Source organism: Lampris incognitus, chromosome 5 (assembly GCF_029633865.1).
Source record: "Lampris incognitus isolate fLamInc1 chromosome 5, fLamInc1.hap2, whole genome shotgun sequence".
Taxonomy (NCBI): Eukaryota; Metazoa; Chordata; class Actinopteri; order Lampriformes; family Lampridae; genus Lampris; species Lampris incognitus.
In genome coordinates, this window is record NC_079215.1 from 25660685 (window position 1) to 25682892 (window position 22208).

The 22208-nt window shown below is 41.8% G+C and overlaps 1 protein-coding gene across 1 annotated transcript; it reads right to left on the bottom strand.

Moving 5' to 3' along the window:
• Positions 1–1886: 1886 nt before the first annotated feature.
• On the bottom strand, positions 1887–21996 carry r3hcc1l (R3H domain and coiled-coil containing 1-like). The gene is made up of 7 exons (XM_056280994.1): positions 21918–21996; positions 21026–21554; positions 20519–20706; positions 16140–16210; positions 15898–15993; positions 4515–4655; positions 1887–3126 (listed from the first exon to the last, which is right to left on the bottom strand). The coding sequence occupies exons 2-7, from the start codon at positions 21536–21538 to the stop codon at positions 3074–3076; spliced, it is 1062 nt and encodes a 353-aa protein (XP_056136969.1). The 5' UTR covers positions 21539–21554; positions 21918–21996; the 3' UTR covers positions 1887–3073.
• Between the last annotated feature and the right edge of the window lie 212 nt (positions 21997–22208).

A 22208-nucleotide genomic window follows, 5' to 3' on the forward strand; every position in this document is an offset into this window, starting at 1 on the left:
GTACAGCATACAATGGTACGACACACGACTGATGGTGACTAGAACGACGAGTGTTTTTCCTACGTTTCCAGACCGGTTCTTTTGTTGAGATCAAGACCGGTGTTAATCTGTCCTGAAAAGGTCATTTGAAAATCATTTCAACAGATAATCTATCCACCATCTTCAATTAACAAGGGGGAAGATATCGTCTCAGTTACATAATCCCCGATGTGATGATTACTTATATTTACATCTAGGCGTTGGGGATGCCCTGACACGTAGGTACCATGACTGTCATGCACATCAAACCACTTGCTGACGACTCATGCCTTAATCAAATGAGAACTATCATCCTAAAAAAAAACCTCGGGGGGGGGGGTGTACAATTTTGCTCACGTCTTTTTAGGGCTCCGTACTCAAGACACTCACGCTCAAAAGAGATGTTATGGCAGTGATCACTGGAAACAACATTGTAAATAACCGGGTATTAGCATTCACCCGCTCCTTTGGACACCCAACTGAATGAATGTAGGTATGTTTTTCAAAATCTTAAAATTCGTTGGCTATTTCTGAATTTCTTTCCAAAATAATTTTAAAGGTAAAAAAATATATACATTTTGAACAACAAGTTGTTTCATTTACTACTTAAATGAAATTTGTGTGAAAAAGTGTGACTGAATATGTTTAATGCCAGAGGAAGCACTCTGCAGCACTACAGAACCATCAAAGCCACTGTGTACGGAGGTGGAGCACTTGACCAGACGTTCCTTCACTTAAGACTGTGACAAACGTGTTTGTGCACGTTACCCCAAATTTTTTAAAGGGGTTTTATTTGCTCAGTGACAGAGCAGCACTTTTGGACAACAATATGAGACCCAGGTTAGTACTTGGAAAAACAACCATTCACTTCAGAAGTGGTTTGTGTTTGTGTACTTAATCTAATGATTGTTGTGTGTGGGACCCAGGCAACCGTCTCTGGGGTAAATCACTCCTTCACGAAACCGAGCGAGGCTTGTCGTAACAGGGAGGGCTCACATCTCACATGGTGCTGGTTAAAAAGGGAGTTAAGTGTTGCTATAGGCTGAAGCACAGGGATGAGGCTGGCCGGCGAGCCATATCTACCCCAGCATAAAGGACGTACCAGCAGAAGGGGAGGTCTGCCCCTCTTCTACATACCTAAGGACACACATTAAAGTCCGTCCTGCTTGTCTAGATTCCGTATTAAGAAGCAACGTCAAGACACCTTGTGTGTCCCACTCGCCACGCGGGCTGCAATTTTATCAGTAAAAATGGACCCGGGACTTATTTGCCAAAGCTGAAGGATTGTAAATGACTAAGCAACTCAAACTATCACGATATAAAACCGCTTCTTCTGTCACACAATAACATCTGGAATAGAAACACTTGCACATCGTTTCACCAATGTCAGGCTTTCGCTTTAAAACATGAGAGCAGTAGACATATTTGGTTAAAGTATTTGAAATTCTAGGCAAAAAAAAAAAAAACTGCTGATAACCCAAAGATTTTGAACACTAAAGTCAGACTAAGTTACCCAAAGCTGGTCATGGGATCAAAACAAAATTAATAGGGTTACTGCTCATACAGATATTGCAGGCTCGTTTCCAGACTCCTAATAGCAAAGGTCTTGGACGTGTCTGTGGGTGGGAAGCTAGATGTGGGTATGTGCCCTGGTCGCTGCACTAGCGCCTCCTCTGGTCGGTTGAGGTGCCTGTTCAGGGGGGAGGGGGAACTGGGGGGAATGGCGTGATCCTCCCACATGCTATGTCCCCCTGGCGAAATGCCTGTCAGGTGAAAAGAAGTTGCTGACAACGCCACATGTATCTGAGGTGGCATGTGGTAGTGTGCAGACCTCCTCGGCTCAGCAGAGGGGGTGGAGCAGCGACCAGGACAGCTCGGAAGAGTGGGATAATTGGCCGGATACAATTGAGGTGAAAAAGCCGGGGGGGGGGGGGGGATAAATAAAGCGGCTTTCATTTTTCAAATCACATGGCCATAAAAACAGATCAAGTAGTACAAAGCAAACTCGTCTCAGATCACTTCCCAAATGAGAATTAAGAGTGTGTTGCTTGATGTGTTGAAAATAAATGGCTCATTACAAAAGAATTACAATTGTTTGCGGTAATGGGATTGGTCTTGACTTGTAAATTCAATCATGGAGGAAGGTAGACACAGTAGAGATCATGCAGGCTAAGGGAATTATGCAAGAAAAGTTAAAAAGTTATGTATGAATTACATCGACATCATAAATTATTATATCCTAATTCTGCTGCACAAATCCTTCTCTGCTGACAGAAGCAGTGGATCCATTTTTCTGTCAATGTATAGTGACTTAGGCCAATTCTAATCTTTCTATGCTGAATCAATCAAACGTTGCCCTTTGACACTTATTTTGAAGCATCACTGACTACCTTCCCTCATGAGCAGCACTGAAGTTAGGGTCATGGATGCCTTAGATCAACGGATGAGGGATCGTTTTTAATCTGAAACTACAGCTACTTAGATCTCATGTGACGCAATTACATCCCAGAAAAAAAAAGTCAAACTATGTAACACAAATTACCAGGGTTTTAAAATAGGCAAGTATTACTCTTCTGATATAAAACCTTGGAACGTAAAAAAAAAAAAAACTTCTCCTTGGTTGCCATTTACAAAGGATGAGGCTATTTTTCAAACCATGGCACCGGACACAACAGTGTTAAAAGAGGTGAAAATACCTCTGATCCACAGTTGCTTTTACTAAACACCCGGCTTTTAGCCCCTGCAAGGACAGAACAGCATGTGAGGAAAGTGAGGGGGGGGGGGGTGCAAGGGTTGTTACACAGATGAAATTTCAATATGGTGTAAAGAGCTATGTGACTATGGATAATGAAGTGTTCAGAAGCAATTGGTGAAGGGGTAGGGCTGGACACAGTTGAGAATCCAGTTCTCAGGGTTACAGCTGTAGAGGGAGTAAAAAAAATAGAAGAGGAGGAGACAGTTCATCCAGTGGCAAGGAGAAAGACGGAGATTTCATTAACCCGCACAAGATCAAGGTCATTAAAGAGAACCAAAAGGGTGAGCTTCTTTTCCAATGTCACTTTCCTTCCCAAGCATCTTCCCTCTGTTTGGCTGCCAGGCGCTTTTGGTCTGAAAAATAAAATATCAAAAATTGGTAAGCATATGAATGTGCAAACCCTCTCACCTCAATTACACCTAAGTGATTTATTGGCTGTAAACTCCGTTTCAGATCATGGCCCTCTCCATACTGCAAATTTTTATGGATTATACCATATAAATGGGTTGTCAATGCAATGCAATATGGCATCCATTCAAAGCACTGAAAACATTCAAGTGACTGATGCACTTCAGCAACAACATTTCCACTGTCTGTTGTGATTTTATATAAAGAGCACAATGATGTACTCATGCCAAGAACAAAAGACCCATTTTTAGTTTGTTCTACTCAAAGGTCTGACTTCACGAGTGACTTCACTGGTCGGTGGACAGCCACTTGTGGTTTTCTGAGCCTATATACTTATGTTCATACTGTGAAGGGAAATAAGTGCTATCCTGATTATAGACTTGCTATGATCTGCACGACAATACAGGAAAGGAAGCATGGGGATCAACTTGCAACTCTAACTTTAAATTCATCTGATAGCTTTAAGAACAGCTCCCACTTGTGGCTAAACCCTTGTAATACAAATGTGGGAGTTTTCCGATCAGAGTTCTGGGCTGCTTTTAACCCTAACTATCAGAGTGGGGTTGACTGAGCACCCAGGCTCTTTTTTCAGTGTCAATCTCTTTAACATTCAAACAGACAATCCACAATTTCACACCCGAAGACTGCAAAGTCAAACAGTAGTTTTTCATTGTGATCACTTAATTGGCCATTGGGTTTTGAGTTCCTCAACAGCAAATGTTGAGTGGGGGGGAATTGTTTCTCAATCAGTTCCATCCATCCATTATCCGAACCGCTTACCCTGCCTGCGGGGACGCTGGAGCCCATTCCAGCAGCCATTGGGCGGCAGGCGGGGAGACACCTTGGACAGGCCGCCAGGCCATCACAGGGCCGACACAAACAAACAAACAAGAAACAAACACACACACACACACACACACACACACACACACACACACACACACACACACACACACACACACATACCTAGGGACAATTTAGTATGGCCAATTCACCTAACTTACATGTCTTTGGACTGTGGGAGGAAACCGGAGCCCCGGAGGAAACCCACGCAGACACAGGGAGAACATACAAACTCCACACAAAGGACGGCCCGGGATGACCCACCAAGGTTGGACTACCCCGGGGCTCAAACCCAGGACCTTCTTGCTGTGAGGCGACCGCGCTAACCACTGCACCACCCTCAATCAGTTCCCTAACAATATTTTCCAAGGCATATCACAAAGAATAACTTTCCCCTGACAAAGCTCACTCTAAATAAGTTCTCGGCCACTGCTGGGATGTTTGAGACCCAGATTCTATAAAGTTGAGTATATCCCAACGTTTGATATACCTCTCGCCCGCTGCAGTTTCCTTCTCTCAGCCTCGCGCTCCTCATTAGTCTGCTGGCTCTTAACACCAAGGGCTCCAATCACCAGTCGACGGGCCAGCGCTGCACTTGTCTGAGGCCGCTCCTTGGCAGGCAGGAGGTAGTCTAAGGGTTAAGATAAGATAATATGTACTTTATTAATTAATTTATTAATCATCCTCTGCATTTAACCCATCCCAACACACACTGTAACTAGGAGCATTGGGCAGCTGTCGTGCAGTGCCTGGGGGACCAACTCCAGTTCTTCTTGCCATGCCTTGGTCAGGGGCACAGACAGGAATATTAATCTATGCATGTCTTTTAATGGTAGGAGGAAACTGGAGCACCCGGAGGAACCCACGCAGACACAGGGAAAACATGCAAACTCCACACAGAAAGGACCGGAGACGGCCTCGGGTTCGAACCATGGACCTTCTTGCTGTGAGGTAACAGTGCTAACCACTGGGCCAACATGCTGGGAGGAGAAGAAACATGGTGTGTTGTCTGGCTGCAAGGGTGTTGTGGCGGTGTTTGGGGTTGATTGCAATTGTGCTCTTGCCTTTAGAATTGTGTCTGTACAGTTGCCGTAGCCCGTGCAGAAGTCACAATATGTACAACAGACATTGTATCGTCCTCTCTTTTGTCTCTCATTGTCTGGCCATAAAACATTTGCCTGTTAAGTGTTTTTATGTTCAGTTCGCTCATAAATTTACAGAGACAAAGTTCATGAAAATCAGTAATAATAAGAGAAAGTCCATTCTGTAGTTAATCCGAAGCCTTATGCTAACCGCTAGCATGTCAAAGGGAATTGCAATGTAAATTAGCCCGAAGCTAGCTGCTAGCGCAGCAAAGGAAGTTGTAATGTAAATTAGCCTGAAGCTAAACGCATTGATTTGTAGTCCGTTTATTTCATCTTTACATGGTTGTGTGTACAAATAGTGGATGTATTAGACTGGTTTGAGTTTTATATGAAAGTGATATGTATTTTACATGTATGGAGTTCAAGTATCTCGGGGTCTTGTTCACGAGTGAGGGTAGGATGGAGCGGGAGATTGACAGGCGGATTGGTGCAGCATCAGTAGTAATGCAAACATTGTACCGGACCGTTGTAGTGAAGAGGGAGCTGAGCCAGAAGGCAAAGCTCTCAATTTACCAGTCAATCTTCGTTCCAACCTTCACCTGTGGCCATGAGCTTTGGGTAGTGACCGAAAGGTTGAGATCACGGATACAAGCGGCTGAAATAAGTTTCCTTTGTAGGGTGTCTGGACTCAGCCTTAGAGATAGGGTGAGGAGCTCGGACATCGGGAGGGAGCTCGGAGTAGAGCCGCTGCTACTTCGCGTCAAAAGGAGCCAGTTGAGGTGGTTCAGGCATCTGATCAGGATGCCTCCTGGGTGCCTTCCTTTGGAGGTTTTCCAGGCACGGCCAACTGGGAGGAGACCCCGGGGTAGACCCAGAACTCAGTCGAGGGACTACATGTCCAATCTGGCCTGGAAACACCTTGGGATCCCCCAGGAGGAGCTGGAGAGCGTTGCTGGAAGAGGGACGTCTGGAGTGCCCTACTTAGCTTGCTGCCACCGCGACCCTACCCCGAAGAAGCAGCTGAAGATGAATGAATGAATGAATATTTAAATAAATATTAAATAAAAATGTTTGGAATAAAATCCACTTATTCTAGTTAAATAAAACAAACTTTCTGTTTATTTAAGTGTTTATGTGAGTTAATCCAACCTAATGTAACTAAGCAGTTTTTAATTCAAAAGTACTTCCTGTCTAAGCGTTTTTTTTTGGATGCAGCAGCCAATCATCCAGCCACAAGATATCTGAAGAGAGTGCAGAGGGTGAGTGCTCCTCTTCTTCCACATTAATCATCTCGCAAATACTTATGTTAGCTGGTTGACTAAGGTAAGGAACCGTATTTTGTTTTCACCTGGAAACTGTTCCTTACATTATACTATTCATATGGTGTGTATTTTAAGGTGTTTTTCACCATGTTGGTAGTACATTTTTACGCTTTATTATGAACAGGGCATTGTCCAATTTGAAAGAATTCTATATGGATCGAAGCTGACTTTTATTTTGTAGGATGTGGGTTAACACTTCGTCCTGGGTACGACGTTAAACTGCAACCGTCGGGTCGTTGGCGACTAAACTGGCACCCCGACTTCAACCCTTGGGTTGTTGTGAGGAGGGTGTGTGGACACCCAGCAGGACTAAAAACAAAATCTGTCAAAGGGCAGATGAGTTCTTCTGTGAACCAACGGCCATCCATACCTGGAGAGGAGATAGGGACCACCAGGTACTCTCCCTACTGAAACACAATGATGACTCAACCAATGTTGAGGCATCAGCTATGCTCCTACGACCTCCATAGTTTACGGAACTGATGATGATGATGATGATGATGATGGGTTAACATTTCCATTAACATGTTCCCCATGTTCCTTTAGTGTTGACGATATGTCGTCAGTATGTCATTATGATATTGTGTAAAATAAGTATATTGGGTTTCATGTTACAGTCAGACACCATTCCATAAAGGGAAATGTTGGTTAAGGGATGAAAGTACAATGAGCGTCTTATTTTACTAACTGCATTCACTGCCCTTCCATTAGCTTTACTTTCTCTTTTGGTTGGGATTTTGCCTGGGAAGGTAGGCATTCTTTCTGCTCCCTGCACTTTCACTGATTTTGTTGTAAATGTGAAGTAGAGTTACTTAAAAACATGTGGAAATTCAGTGTATTCACAATGTTACGCTTTAGAGTTGCAATTTTATTCATTTTCATGCACAACTCTGCTAATTTGGAGAGAATTCTGTCTAGGCCTGCCATGCAGCTTGTCAGCTAGAGTGTACTGTTGAGACTGTTCGCTAGCATGGGGCACTGACGCCTGGGCCACACCGCCTAATTCACCTGTGCATGACGGTCACAGAATGTCTTGGTTTACATTTCGGCATCCATATTAACAGCCACAGCCTGCATGAGAGCAAGTCTGAAGTGTGACATGCCCCATGAGGTGTCGCTGCGGCGCGGCTCAAACCGCGATTCTCAGCTAAAATAGACAGAGAAACTGTTTGTTGATAGTCTTATTCACATCATATTAGCAACACTACATAAAACTGACACCTTTCACCATGGTTTCAATGTCTAGGCTGTATCTGAATATGACACAGACATGAAAAAATTATAAAACATTTTTTAACCATTTTAGCAACTGTATGTTATTAAAGGAGAAAGTGGAGGCTACATATGTACTACTTAGTCATAGCAGAAACCCAATTATATTATGTTATTAAGTTAACAGAACATTAGATAAAAGGCAGTAGTTTTCTGGGTCACTCACCCAGGTAGCGTTCATACAGGTGTGGTAAGTGGTGTGGCCAAGGCGTAATGACTATTTATAATGTTACACATACATCATCTGGTTTTTGCTTTAGTCAAAATTTCAGCCTTGAATTATGTTCATGGCACTGTATATTTATTTCTGGAAATATTGTTTTTTTTTTTCAGGGAGAAGAAGGCATTGCTTTAGCAATAAAGAAACTGTATAGGTAGGTATGAATATTATGTATACACACATGCAGTACATGTAGGGCAAACATTTCTCTTTATGACCTAGGTTGTCCACTGAGTACTGTGAAATTTATGCATTTATACATACACTGCCTATCCATCAGCTCTGCAAATTCTTTCTGTTGATGAAGTGTTTATCAAGGCACACTCATGTTTGAAGGATCGGGGGAGCACTTCAGGCCTCAGTGGATGGCAGACTAGCATTAAATACAAGATGGCTAACTACAGAACAAAGCTAAGAGGCTTTGGTATTCCAGATGTAACATGTAATGCTCTGAAACATAAAAGCCCTCATGACAAGAAGTCTGCAAAAAATATTATTAAGGCAAGGAGAGCAGAGGTTAATTATCTCCCGCCCTACCCAGCTCGTGAAGATGAGCACAGCTTGGAAAAAGCAAGGGAAGAGCTAGTCACTGAGTCAAAGAAGAACAATGAAAAAATAGTCGAGGACAAAATGAGCAAAACATTTGCCCTCAGACAACATGAAGTCATCAATCAGTGTCCATGTGTTCGAGCCATGAAGGACCACTGACCTGCCCTGTTTGATCCTTCTCAAGTGAGTTGTGATTTGTAATTCTGTTAGGAGATAAGAAATGAAAATAATGTGAAATGGATCCTGTAAGGGGTTACTCTTACAGAATTGTGTCTAACTGGCTTGATCAAGTACTTCAACAGCGGTAAAAAGTATTGAATCTTAGCCTCTTAAACCAATTTTGTATGAACTGTCTAATAACTAATGTGATACCTTTTGTCTGTTTTGTTGCCATTATGTTTCAGATCAGCGCAGAATTCCATTGAATAATGACAGTGCATCTGGAGGCTAAATTTATGTCTGCGTTGGACTTTCAAACTCCCACGCTACTGACACTATTTCATGCCAAAGGTGGAGCACTTGGAGAAAGACTGAAGATCATAATGCAATGGCTGGAGGTACAATACTTCTCAAAATTAGATTTAAAATAGAAAAAAATAGAATCCAAAATAGGAGTTAAAATGTAATTTTTACATGGGTGGAAGTTTTGAGACACGTGCCCTACAGTGTTGGTTTGCTGTTTGAATTTCATGTAGCCTTTTCATCTAAATAGAGAATCTTTGTTTTATTTTATTTTTACAACCTTGGTCTTTATTTTCATGGTTTGGACATCATGCCTATTGATTATAATTTTTTTTATTTTTTTTTTTAATGTTTTACTCATCTAAAACTGCACGCTAAAAGCTCAAAAGAGTAAAAATGCTTGTCGTCCATGGTCAAAGGCCCAAAATTTAACTCCTGGGTACCACTCAAGGTGGCAAAATTTAGTTAGTTTTTGAAAACACACGTTTGTAAATGATATTTGTCTTATTTTCTTTTTTTATTTTAGGAGAGTAATTATCATTCTATTGTTATGTGTATGGTATTATTTTGATGGACTGTGGGTCTGTTTGATAAACAAAGAGCCCATGAGAACTGTCAACAACACAAAACAAAGAGCCCATGAGAACTGTCAACAGCACAAATTTTTTCATGATTTTCACCTAAATCACAGTTTGTATTTGAGCAATGTACTATCAAGGAACATCAAAGACACAAATTCAAAAACTAAAATACTGCCATGACCCTAAGGATTCACTAAATATATCCATCCATCCATTATCCAAATCACTTACCCTGCTCTCAGGGTTGCGGGGATGCTGGAGCCTATCCCAGCAGTCATTGGGCGGCAGGCGGGGAGACACCCTGGACAGGCCGCCAGGCCATCACACAGGGCCGTCACACACAGAAAATTTAGTACGGCCAATTCCCCTGACCTACATGTCTTTGGACTGTGGGAGGAATCGGAGCACCTGGAGAAAACCCACGCAGACACGGGGAGGACATGCAAACTCCACACAGAGGACGACCTGGGAAAACTCCCATCCCGGGACTCGAACCCAGGACCTTCTTCTTGCTGTGAGGAGACCGCGCTAACCACTGCGCCACCGTGTCGCCTTCACTAAATATATAATTAAGTAACTATATCCATACTATCACATTGAAAAGTGTCATTTTGGGCCTCAAAAGTAGTTAGATCACTTCTCAAGTTTCGTACAAATACAGTAATAATAATCATCATCATCATCATTAATATTTGTATAGCACTTTTCAAAAACAACGTTTACAAAGTGCTTTACAACATATGAAGAGGCAAAAGCAGTAGCCTTCTGTGAAACATGTACGGCTACGTATGAGTTGGACATATGGGCCACCCCAGATATTTGCATCAACAGAGGTGGCAAACTTTAGGGCGTGATCCCACCTACCTGCTGTCTACTGCAGTACAGAGCCTGACCTTGAGTAGTACCAAAATCTGGCGTGGCCCATGGACTATTAGATCAAAAAATATTCAGATCCTGATCCTGCACAAGTTAGCTCTTGCCCTAATATAATGAATAACTATTGAGTGGGCCAATATTGAAATCATGAAGAGAAAAACTTGTCACAGCTCATGCATTTAAGATACTGTATTTTTGACAAATCGATCAAAGATGGAAAAAAAATTCTGGCCAGCCTGGATACTTGCTGTATTCATGCTTGCATTCATGAAGGGCCAATGTCAGTTATGTTTACAGTCACAAGTGGCCAGCTCAAAGTTGAAAAGTTTTTGGGTTTTTTGGGTGATTGACTTATCAGTGGTTACTTTCCTCTCCAGGACTCCATGTTCTCTTCAGTTGGGAGGATCAGAGAGGTTGTCCTTCCCTGCCTTATAGAATATCTCAGAGAACATGGAGAACATTTTATCAAAGAGTTCAACTTAGGTGAACTTAATTTTCATTAACCTAATTCAAGGACTGTTATTCCTTAATTAGATTAGATGCTGTTGTCAAGTAGTTTGATACTGATGTGTGACAAATGTTTTTTGTATATTTTTTTTCTTAAAGCAAGGTGGTGCCTCACCATGGCTGACCAAAACAACCTATGTGCTTCTTTGTAGAAAAAAAATGATATGGTCAGATGGGTCATATATATATGCGTGTGTGTCTGTGTGTGTGTGTGTCTATATCTATATATCTATCTATCTAGTATCTATCTGTCTATCTATATATCTATACACACACACACACACATATATGGTGGTTTTTTTCTTCTTTTTTTTTCAGAAACCGTCAATGGTGTTGATAAAAGTGCTCAGACAACTTGGCAGCTGATAAGTGTGTGACGGACGAAACAGGCTTGTACTGCTATGAATTTAAAAAAAAAAAACTCCCTACATCTGCTCCCCTGAATGTCAATGAAACTTCTATTGTGGTCTGTTCAAAGATTATGTGTAAGTTTTTTTTATATATATACACTACCGTTCAAAAGTTTGGGATCACATTGAAATGTCCATATTTTTGAAGGAAAAGCACTGTACTTTTCAATGAAGATAACTTTAAACTAGTCTTAACTTTAAAGAAATACACTCTATACATTGCTAATGTGGTAAATGACTATTCTAGCTGCAAATGTCTGGTTTTTGGTGCAATATCTACATAGGTGTATAGAGGCCCATTTCAAGCAACTATCACTCCAGTGTTCTAATGGTACAATGTGTTTGCTCATTGGCTCAGAAGGCTAATTGATGATTAGAAAACCCTTGTGCAATCATGTTCACACATCTGAAAATAGTTTAGCTCGTTACAGAAGCTACAAAACTGACCTTCCTTTGAGCAGATTGAGTTTCTGGAGCATCACATTTGTGGGGTCAATTAAACGCTCAAAATGGCCAGAAAAAGAGAACTTTCATCTGAAACTCGACAGTCTATTCTTGTTCTTAGAAATGAAGGCTATTCCATGCGAGAAATTGCTAAGAAATTGAAGATTTCCTACACCGGTGTGTACTACTCCCTTCAGAGGACAGCACAAACAGGCTCTAACCAGAGTAGAAAAAGAAGTGGGAGGCCGCGTTGCACAACTGAGCAAGAAGATAAGTACATTAGAGTCTCTAGTTTGAGAAACAGACGCCTCACAGGTCCCCAACTGGCATCTTCATTAAATAGTACCCGCAAAACACCAGTGTCAACATCTACAGTGAAGAGGCGGCTGCGGGATTCTGGGCTTCAGGGCAGAGTGGCAAAGAAAAAGCCATATCTGAGACTGACCAATAAAAGAAAAAGATTAAGATGGGCAAAAGAACACAGACATTGGACAGAGGAAGACTGGAAAAAAGTGTTGTGGACGGATGAATCCAAGTTTGAGGTGTTTGGATCACAAAGAAGAACGTTTGTGAGACGCAGAACAAATGAAAAGATGCTGGAAGAATGCCTGACGCCATCTGTTAAGCATGGTGGAGGTAATGTGATGGTCTGGGGTTGCTTTGGTGCTGGTAAGGTGGGAGATTTGTACAGGGTAAAAGGGATTCTGAATAAGGAAGGCTATCACTCCATTTTGCAACGCCATGCCATACCCAGTGGACAGCGCTTGATTGGAGCCAATTTCATCCTACAACAGGACAATGACCCTAAACACACCTCCAAATTGTGCAAGAACTATTTAGAGCAGAAGCAGGCAGCTGGTATTCTATCGGTAATGGAGTGGCCAGCGCAGTCACCAGATCTGAACCCCATTGAGCTGTTGTGGGAGCAGCTTGACCGTATGGTACGCAAGAAGTGCCCATCCAACCAATCCAACTTGTGGGAGCTGCTTCTGGAAGCGTGGGGTGCAATTTCTCCAGATTACCTCAACAAATTAACAGCTAGAATGCCAAAGGTCTGCAATGCTGTAATTGCTGCAAATGGAGGATTCTTTGACGAAAGCAAAGTTTGATGTAAAAAAAATCTTATTTCAAATACAAATCATTATTTCTAACCTTGTCAATGTCTTGACTCTATTTTCTATTCATTTCACAACATATGGTGGTGAATAAGTGTGACTTTTCATGGAAAACACAAAATTGTTTGGGTGATCCCAAACTTTTGAACGGTAGTGTATATATATATATAATTGCTGAAAGTAGTTGAAATTGAGATGTAAGATTGCTTAATATCTAAGGTTTTTAACAGACTACACTCAACTTTGGTTTGACAAATGCACCAAATTAGGTATCCCAGATAGTTCAAGTTTAAGTGTTGAAATTTGAGAACCAGTTCCAAAAATTATTCAGCTCATAATGATTGACAGGCAACGTCCTAAACAGGGTAGCTGCTGCTAAAGAGGAAACTGGCTACTTGACATGAGATAATGGTTATAATGCACTGTTCTAGTTGCATTGAAGTACTTTTAAAACTTCAGGTTTTCTTTGATTATTATTAATGTCTCCATGCACAAGTTAAAGAGCAGGGTAACCAAATTGACAGATTTGCTTCAAAATACTTTATAAATGTGGGAGATGTATTGCTGTTGACATGTTGAAATGTGTTGAACCATGTATAGAACTGATTTGCGGAGTTAGACCGTTTTTGGGTATTTTTCCCGTTTTCCTTTCTTGATTTTTTGGCCGGCTTCCTTGGTGACGTCGCCGTCTTCCTTTCGGTGCCATGCCCCCAGAGTCTGAAACCAGTGGACGCTGCAGATTTTTACACGTTTTTGAAGCTTTGTTTTATATACTTCGCAACATTTTTAAAGTGGCGGGTAACTGAGCTCAAATCTGTGTTTTGGGACACCCATACCCCAGGAAAGCATATCAGTAACCACCCAGCAAATTCTGTATGATTAAAGAGCAGGGTAACCAAATTGACAGATTTGCTTCAAAATACTTTATAAATGTGGGAGATGTATTGCTGTTGACATGTTAAAATGTGTTGAACCATGTATAGAACTGATTTGCGGAGGTAGACCGTTTTTGGGTATTTTGCCGTTTTCCTTTCTTGATTTTTTTGGCCGGCTTCCTTGGTGACGTCGCTGTCTTCCTTTCGGTGCCATGCCCCCAGAGTCTGAAACCAGTGGACACTGCAGATTTTTACACGTTTTTGAAGCTTTGTTTTATATACTTTGCAACATTTTTAAAGTGGCGGGTAACTGAGCTCAAATCTGTGTTTTGGGATACCCATACCCCAGGAAAACATATCAGTAACCACCCAGCCAATTCTGTATGATTAAAGAGCAGGGTAACCAAATTGACAGATTTGCTTCAAAATACTTTATAAATGTGGGAGATGTATTGCTTTTGACATGTTAAAATGTGTTGAACCATGTATAGAACTGATTTGCGGAGTTAGACCGTTTTTGGGTATTCTTCCCGTTTTCCTTTCTTGATTTTTTGGCCGGCTTTTGAAGCTTTGTTTTATATACTTCGCGACATTTTTAATCATACAGAATTGGCTGGGTGGTTACTGATATGTTTTCCTGGGGTATGGGTATCCCAAAACACAGATTTGAGCTCAGTTACCCGCCACTTTAACACAGGAAGTGTGTAATGTCTGTGACATTTAAACTTCTATTTTGAGCCCATTCCCACTTTAGGTATTTACAGTACTCAGATGGTCATTTTGTAGAATTGCAGCCCGTTTCTTAAAACCACACGTTGTGGTTTAACATACAACACAGATCATTTTTTGTTTGACTTGTTTTAGTTTTACATGACTTTTCTGGCCCGTTTTTAAAACTGTACTTTGTGGTTTAACATACAACACGAAGATCCTTTTTTGTTCTAGCTGTACATGACTTTTTAATGCTTAACATATTAACGCTTGAGTTTGTTATTACTAAGAAAGAATATTTAGATTTACTTGACTGCAGTGAATAAATTCTAATCAAAGCACTGATTAATGTAAATAATTATTACTCAATTACATAGTATCATATGTAGAGTTTAATTAATTTTTATAAGTACTATTTACAAATTTAGGTGTTTCTGTTTTTCATATCAACTCAATATTTTTGTTTAGGTTTTAATTGATTCCTTTTTGTTTTATATTTGAATGTTACTCATTTTAAATGGGTAACTATAAAGGATCTCATTTAATTTATATTAACTCAATATCACAACTACTTATATTTAATTAATAATATTGCTTGTAAACTGTTGCCTTAATTTTATCGAGTAGATACAATGTATCTTTTCTTACAGTGTAGAGGAGAATCCCATTCAATTTGTTCAGCAGAAAGCTCCCTGAGCAACGTTTTTCCTTGAATTGTCACAGGTGCCGCATATCCCAGGGGATCATAGAGACCATTTATTGTGGATAAGATTCTCTTTCTAGTAAATGGCTTCTTCTCTTTGGATACACAGAAGGTGAAGGTGTCGGATTGCAGGTTCCAAGTAAGTCCTAGACTGCACTGCAGTGGCAAAGGGTCTGCAGTTAGCCCCAGATCTTTAAGGTTTTTTGGCCCGCTCTTCTGGAACTGCATATATTACCACACCGCTGTTAGAGGCCATCTTGTGTAGCTTGATGCTTGACTCTGCTAACATCTCCATTGTCCCTTTCAGGATAGAGATGGCTTGTTCGACGGCGAGGAATGAGGCAAGCCCGTCATCGACGTAAAATTCCTCATGATGAATTGTTTAGCTTTAGTGCCATATTCCTCTTCTCCATGCAGGGCTGCTCTTCTCAAGCCATAAATAGCTACCACAGGGGAAGGCGAGTAAAAACTTAGAAATTGTCCCAAGAAAGTTGAATCAGTTCATCTGGACACAAGTTTTAGTGTGTCCAAAACTTTTCTGGGATTCTACACCTGGATTATTGAACATGCATCAGGGCAAGCAGAGAAACAGCAGATGGAAAAAAAAAAGACTGACAACCTGTTGGAAGCATCAAACTACTAAGTGTTAGGCAGATGACACCATATGTATCTCTTAATAGCTCTGTCAAACAACAGTCAAATGAATAAGCAACTTGAAAGATGGATGGGTGTAATTCAAACCTGAGCAACTGCGAGCTTTGGCCCTTGTTGTGGCGGAGGATTTGGAGAGGGGTCGCACCTTCAGCAGTGGATGTTTAGACCTCAAGGCCTCACGAGCTAAAAGGAGAAAGATGATCCAATGTGTCATTTTGTGTCATATTTTGCAATACGAGTACATCCCAAGAAATTGTAAAAAAAGAAATTCTAACTTGGGTAGATACTGTAGTGTCTATTTTATAAGTATAGAAAAGTGTTTCACTGACCTGCTATTGGGCTGGAGAAGAGGCCTATGGCATGTGTTTCATCAATCCACTGGATATCAAAACCTCTCTGTCTACAGACAAAATACATATGAAAAAAAAGCACACTTTTTGGAGACAAGTTGTTGAGGAAGGATAGAAGTGATGAGAAGTGGCAGAAGGAAGGAAGCGATTTGGAGGTTAAGAAAATAAGATTTGGAACAAATTCAGATCACAGTGAATATATACTCTTTGCGTTAACTGAATACAAGTTCTACAAGTACTAAGATTAAAAAAGAAGATTAATACTACTGTTTGTTGTCAGACCTCTTTGAGAACCTCAAATGCAACAAGCAGTGGTGGAGACAATCTTTTCCTAGATCTATCAGAATTATTTCACAGAAGATTCTGCACTGATTATTTTACTTCACAGAATATGGAAATATGAAATATTATTCCAGATATTATATAATCAAAATAAATTACATTGACCTAGTTAACAATGTATTTTAAAACAATTAGCTTAGATTGTTTAGTGTGTTTGTGTGTGGGTTTTTTTTAACCCAGCCACTGAGGATGCAAAAGCCAGTGCATTCTTAGTGCCGGTCCCAAGCCCGGATAAATGGGGAGGGTTGTGTCAGGAAGAGCATCCGGTGTAAAATCTTTGCCAAATCAAATATGCAGATCATAAATCAGATTTCCATACTGGATCGTTCGAGGCCCGGGTTACCAACGACTGCCACCAGTACCGTTAACCAGCAGGGTGCCAGTGGAAACTATGCTACTGTTGGGCGAAGGAGAAGGAGAGGGGGAAGGCATGTCCAGAGGCAGCGAGAGAAGAGGAAGGGTAGGAGTGTGGAGGTGAAAGCTGGAACTTTGAATGTTGGCTCTATGACTGTTAAAGGGAGAGAGCTGGCTGATATGATGGAAAGAAGAAAGGTAGGCATACTGTGTGTGCAAGAGACCAGCTGGAAGGGGAGTAAGGCCAGGAGTATCGGAGGTGAGTTCAAACTCTTCTACCATGGTGCGAATGGGAGGAGAAATGAGGTAGGGGTCATTCTGAAGGAAGAGTATGTCAAGAGTGTGCTGGAGGTGAAGAGAGTGTCAGACAGAGTGATGAGTATGAAGCTGGAAATCGAAGGTGTATTGCTGAATGTTATCAGCGCATATGCCCTGCAAGTTGGGTGTGAGATGGAAGAGAAAGAAAAATTCTGTAGGGAGTTGGATGATGTGGTGGAGAGGGTACCCAAGCAGGAGAGAGTGGTGATTGGAGTGGACTTCAATGGACATGTTGGTTAAGGGAACACAGGTGATAAGGAGGTGATGGGTAGGTATGGAGTCAAGGAGAGAAATGTGGAAGGACAGATGGTGGTCGATTTTGCGAAAAGGATGGAAATGGCTGTGGTGAATACATATTTCAAGAAGAGGGAGGAACACAGGGTGACGTACAAGAGTGAAGGGAAGTGCACACAGGTGGACTATATCTTATGTAGAAGGTGCAATCTAAAAGGGATTGGAGACTGCAAGGTGGTAACGGGGGAGAACGTAGCGAGGCAGCATCGGATGGTGGTCTGTAGGATGATTTTGGAGACCAAGAAGAGGAAGCGAGAGAAGGCAGAGCCGAAGATCAAATGGTGGAAGTTGAAGAAGGAAGACTGTTGTGTGGAGTTCAGGCAGGAGTTAAGACAGGCACTGGGTGGTATTGAGGAGTTGCCGGATGGCTGCGCAACCACTGCAGAAATAGTGAGGGAGACAGCTAGGGAGGTACTTGGTATGTCATCAGGACAGAGGAAGGAAGACAAGGAGACTTAGTGGTGGAATGAGGAAGTACAGCAAATTATACAGAGGAAGAAGTTGGCAAAGAAGAAGTGGGATAGTCAGAGAGATGAAGAAAGTAGACAGGTGTACAAGGAGACACAGTGTAAAGTGAAGAGAGAGGTGGCAACAGCAAAGGAAAAGGCGTATGGTGAGTTGTATGACAGGTTAGACACTAAGGAAGGAGAAAAGGACTTGTACCGATTGGCTAGACAGAGGGACTGAGCTGCAAAGGATGTGCAACAAGTTAGAGCGATCAAGGATAGAGATGGAAATGTGCTGACAAGCGAGGAGAGTGTGCTGAGAAGGTGGAAGGAGTACTTTGAGGGGCTGATGAATGAAGAAAATGAGCGAGAGAGGAGAGAAGGTTGGATGATGTAGGGATAGTGAATCAGGAAGTGCAGTAGATTAGCAAGGAGGAAGTGAGGGCAGCTAGGAAGAGGATGAAGAGTGGAAAGGCAGTTGGTCCTGATGACACACCTGTGGAGGCATGGAGATGTTTAGGAGAGATGGCAGTGGGGTTTTTAACTAGATTGTTTAACACAATCTTGGAAAGTGAGAGGATGCCTGAGGAGTGGAGAAGAAGCATACTGGTACTCCTTTCAAGAACAAGGGCGATGTGCAGAACTGTAGCAACTACAGAGGTATAAAGATGATCAGCCACAGCATGAAGATATGGGAAAGAGTAATAGAAGCTAGGTTAAGAGGAGAGGTGATGATTAGCGAGCAGCAGTATGGTTTCATGCCACGAAAGATCACCACAGATGCCTTGTTTGTTTGGAGAATGTTGATCGAGAAGTATAGAGAAGGCCAGAAGGAGTTACATTGTGTCTTTGTAGATTTAGAGAAAGCATACGACAGGGTGCCAAGAGAGGAGGTGTGGTATTGTATGAGGAAGTCGGGAGTTGCAGAGAAGTATGTAGGAGTGGTGCAGGATATGTATGAGGGAAGTGTGACAATTGTGAGGTGTGCAGTTGGAATGACAGATGGGTTCAAGTTGGAGGTGGGATTACATCAAGGATCGGCTCTGAGCCCTTCCTTGTTTGCAATGGTGATGGACAGGTTGATTGACAAGATCAGGCAGGAGTCTCCATGGACGATGATGTTCGTGGATGACATTGTGATCTGTAGCGAGAGTAGGGTGCAGGTTGAGGAGAGCCTGGAGAGGTGGAGGTATGCACTGGAGAGAAGAGGAATGAAAGTCAGTAGCAGCAAGACGGAATACCTATGCACGAATGAGAGGGAGGACAGTGGAATGGTCAGGATGCAATGAGTGGAGGTGGCGAAGGCATATGAGTTTAAATACTTGGGGTCAACTGTCCAAAGTAATGGGCAGTGAAGGAGAGAGGTGAAGAAGAGTACAGGCAGGGTGGAGTGGGTGGAGAAGTGTCAGGAGTGATTTGTGACAGAAGGGTACCAGCAAGAGTTAAAGAGAAGGTTTACAAGATGGTTGTGAGACCAGCTATGTTATATGGTTTGGAGACAGTGGCACTGACGAAAACACAGGAGGCGGAGCTGGAGGTGGCAGAGTTGAAGATGCTAAGCTTTTCACTGGGAGTGATGAAGAAGGACAGGATTAGGAATGATTATATTAGAGGGACTGCTCAAGTTGGATGGTTTGGAGACAAAGCAAGAGAGGCAAGATTGAGATGGCTTGGACATGTGTGGAGGACAGATGCTGGGTATATTGGGAGAAGGATGCTGAATATGGAGCTGCCAGGGGAGAGGAAAAGAGGAAGGCCAAAGACGAGGTTTATGGATGTGGTGAGGGAAGACATGCTTGTGTGACAGAGGAAGATGCAGAAGACAAATGGAAACGGATGATCTACTGTGGCGACCGCTAAGAGGAGCGGCCGAAAGTAGTAGTAGAAGTTTAGTGTGTGTGTTTTTGTGTGTGTGTGTGGGGGGGGGGGGTATGTGTTATTTTTTATATCAGTACCCTACAAGCTCATTCAGCTAGTATGGCTAAACAAACCCACTGAATAAAACATTTGGTCAGCTTACTTTGCTGTAAAAAAACAAAATAAAACACTTTTTTTATGTTTATGAGATTCAAAGGAATCTCAAGCTTGAAAAGAGCAACCCTGCATTTAAAGTGTGTATTTTAGGAATATGAGAAATTTAAGCAATCGGGTGCATAGTTTTTTCTTAAATCCCAAAAACTTGCACCCACTTCTGAGCAGGCAACAAGAAAGACAAAGTGCATTGCAATATTAACAGCTAAAGATTTAAGACCACATTGTTGGTAAAAACCAATGCTTCCATTATCATTGTACAAAAAAATGAACCCAAGATACATTTCTTTTCAAGTTCATTTCAGAATTCCTTAGGGAAGCTGGAAGAGGGGAATTAATATGATATATGCTGATCTTTCAGCAACCAAATCTTAGGAAATAATATGACTAATTTAATCAAATATTACACCATGTTCTTCACACTACTGAGCATGTGAAAACGGAACAAATCAAAATGTACTAAACCTTATACATCATGATGCAGTAAGGACCATTTTTAACTGGATCCTCGCCCTCTGAATCACAAATTAAATCAGAAGATACCTGCCCTACTACCTACACTATAATACATACTGGTAGGCCTGGAAAGATCTGAGCAGGTCTTCTGTCTTGAACTCTGGAGGAAAATCATAGATCTCTACGATGTGAGATAGTTCATCCTCTCTGAGGTCGATGTCTCCATCTTCGTCTCTGTCCATGTTGTAGTAGTCAAACCTAGTTTCTTGGATCGACCCTCGCTTCCTATCCTCCTTTACAGACAGCTTAATATATAAGTGAGGGAAGACAGAAGGGAGGGCGTAGGTGGGGGGTTGGAGGAAACAGGGGACATGGTGGATTATGAGTATAGAGAAAATGTTAAAAGCAAAAATTTTTTCAGCTAGAAGGAAAGAAAGAACAGGCAATGCGGATAACATACAATAACAAATTAGGTTTATTGTGACTTTATGCTCTTATTGCCTCTTCCTTCTCCTGTGTGTTTGTGAGCTCAAAAATGAAATGGGAGAAACACAGGAGTTCACTATTAAGGTCCACTGACCTACCTCCTTTACAAGATTTATTAGTTAACAAACATCAACTCACTTCTTCAAAAAGGTGTGGATTCAGACAATCCCCATCGTCATCGAACAATGCATCCCAACTTTCTTCTTCTGGCTCTGAAGGAGATGCTTTAGGCCGTGAGCTAATCTCTGAATCTGCTCCCTGATTAGTAGAGTCAGGTTGTACATTATGCTGGATCTCTGGATACTGCAACCTGTCATCTGTCTCATTTGTCTTAGAGTCACCGTTGGGTATTGCGTCGCCACCTTCTGCACCAGCGTCGCCACCTTCTGCACCAACAGCGCTCATGTCCGCTACTCCAGCCTTCTTCTTCGAGTTCTTGGCATTCTTTCGAGCCTTGTCTGTGTAGCGAGGCTGTGGTCTCGGTTTGGTTTGATTCTGGGTTAGGGCTGTGTCCTTGGAAACAACTTGTAGCTTTTTGGGAACATAGTGGGCTTTATCTGGCCTTTTTCTGTGAGAGGGAGTGGAGGATGAGGTCTGAGTTGGAGAATTCTCCACCTTGGACTGCTCATTCTCCATGGCTGAATGATTCATTCCGTCAAATCAGCATCTACATCAGTGGGAATAAGAGAAAACACTTGACCGTCCGTACATAATAGGAAGTAAGGAAAAAACAATAAACGTGTCATTGAAATACCGTCTGATGTTTACCAAAATTAGTTTGCTTTGCATTTGTTTAATAATTGCATAACACTGTTCTTCATGTTTAAAACATTAATCCCAGAAGCAAGTTCGTTGTATCGCTTTCCAGGCCATAACGCTTGCTACATCAGTCAATGCTAGCAAGGCTCGTAAACAATTTCGCTAAAGTAAGATAATAATGACAATCGTGAAACATTCTATTCAGACAAGAATTTATGTGTAATTGTACAGTACAGCAAACTGATATCCTGCTTATTTCCATTAAATTCACCTTAGAACAAATGCGTTTTTGAATTATTGCAAATCCGTCTGCTCGCCCGTGTTCTTCTTCAATTCTTTGTGCTTGTTGGCTGATCGCAAACCTACTTTAAAGTTGCATACCGCCACCTGCTGTATGGCAGGCTCATCCCAGAGTTTTGTTTGTCGCGTCTCTGACGTTAATATCGCAATGCATCGCGGGAGTTGAAATTACCGTGTGGCGCATACAAATCACTCCACTCTCCGGCTCCGTGTGTTTCCTTTGCCCTTCTAATTCTCCTAATGATCAGAGCATTTGTTGTTT

Excerpts from the sequence above, each read along its gene's own strand:
- r3hcc1l (XM_056280994.1), bottom strand. The coding sequence starts at position 21,538 with ATGAATCATTCAGCCATGGAGAATGAGCAGTCCAAGGTGGAGAATTCT. Across the intron at positions 16,211-20,518 it reads AGATCTTTCCAGGCCTACCA|ACAGAGAGGTTTTGATATCC; the intron begins GTATGTATTATA and ends TTTTGTCTGTAG. Across the intron at positions 4,656-15,897 it reads CAAAGCTCGCAGTTGCTCAG|ACTACCTCCTGCCTGCCAAG; the intron begins GTTTGAATTACA and ends CTTAACCCTTAG.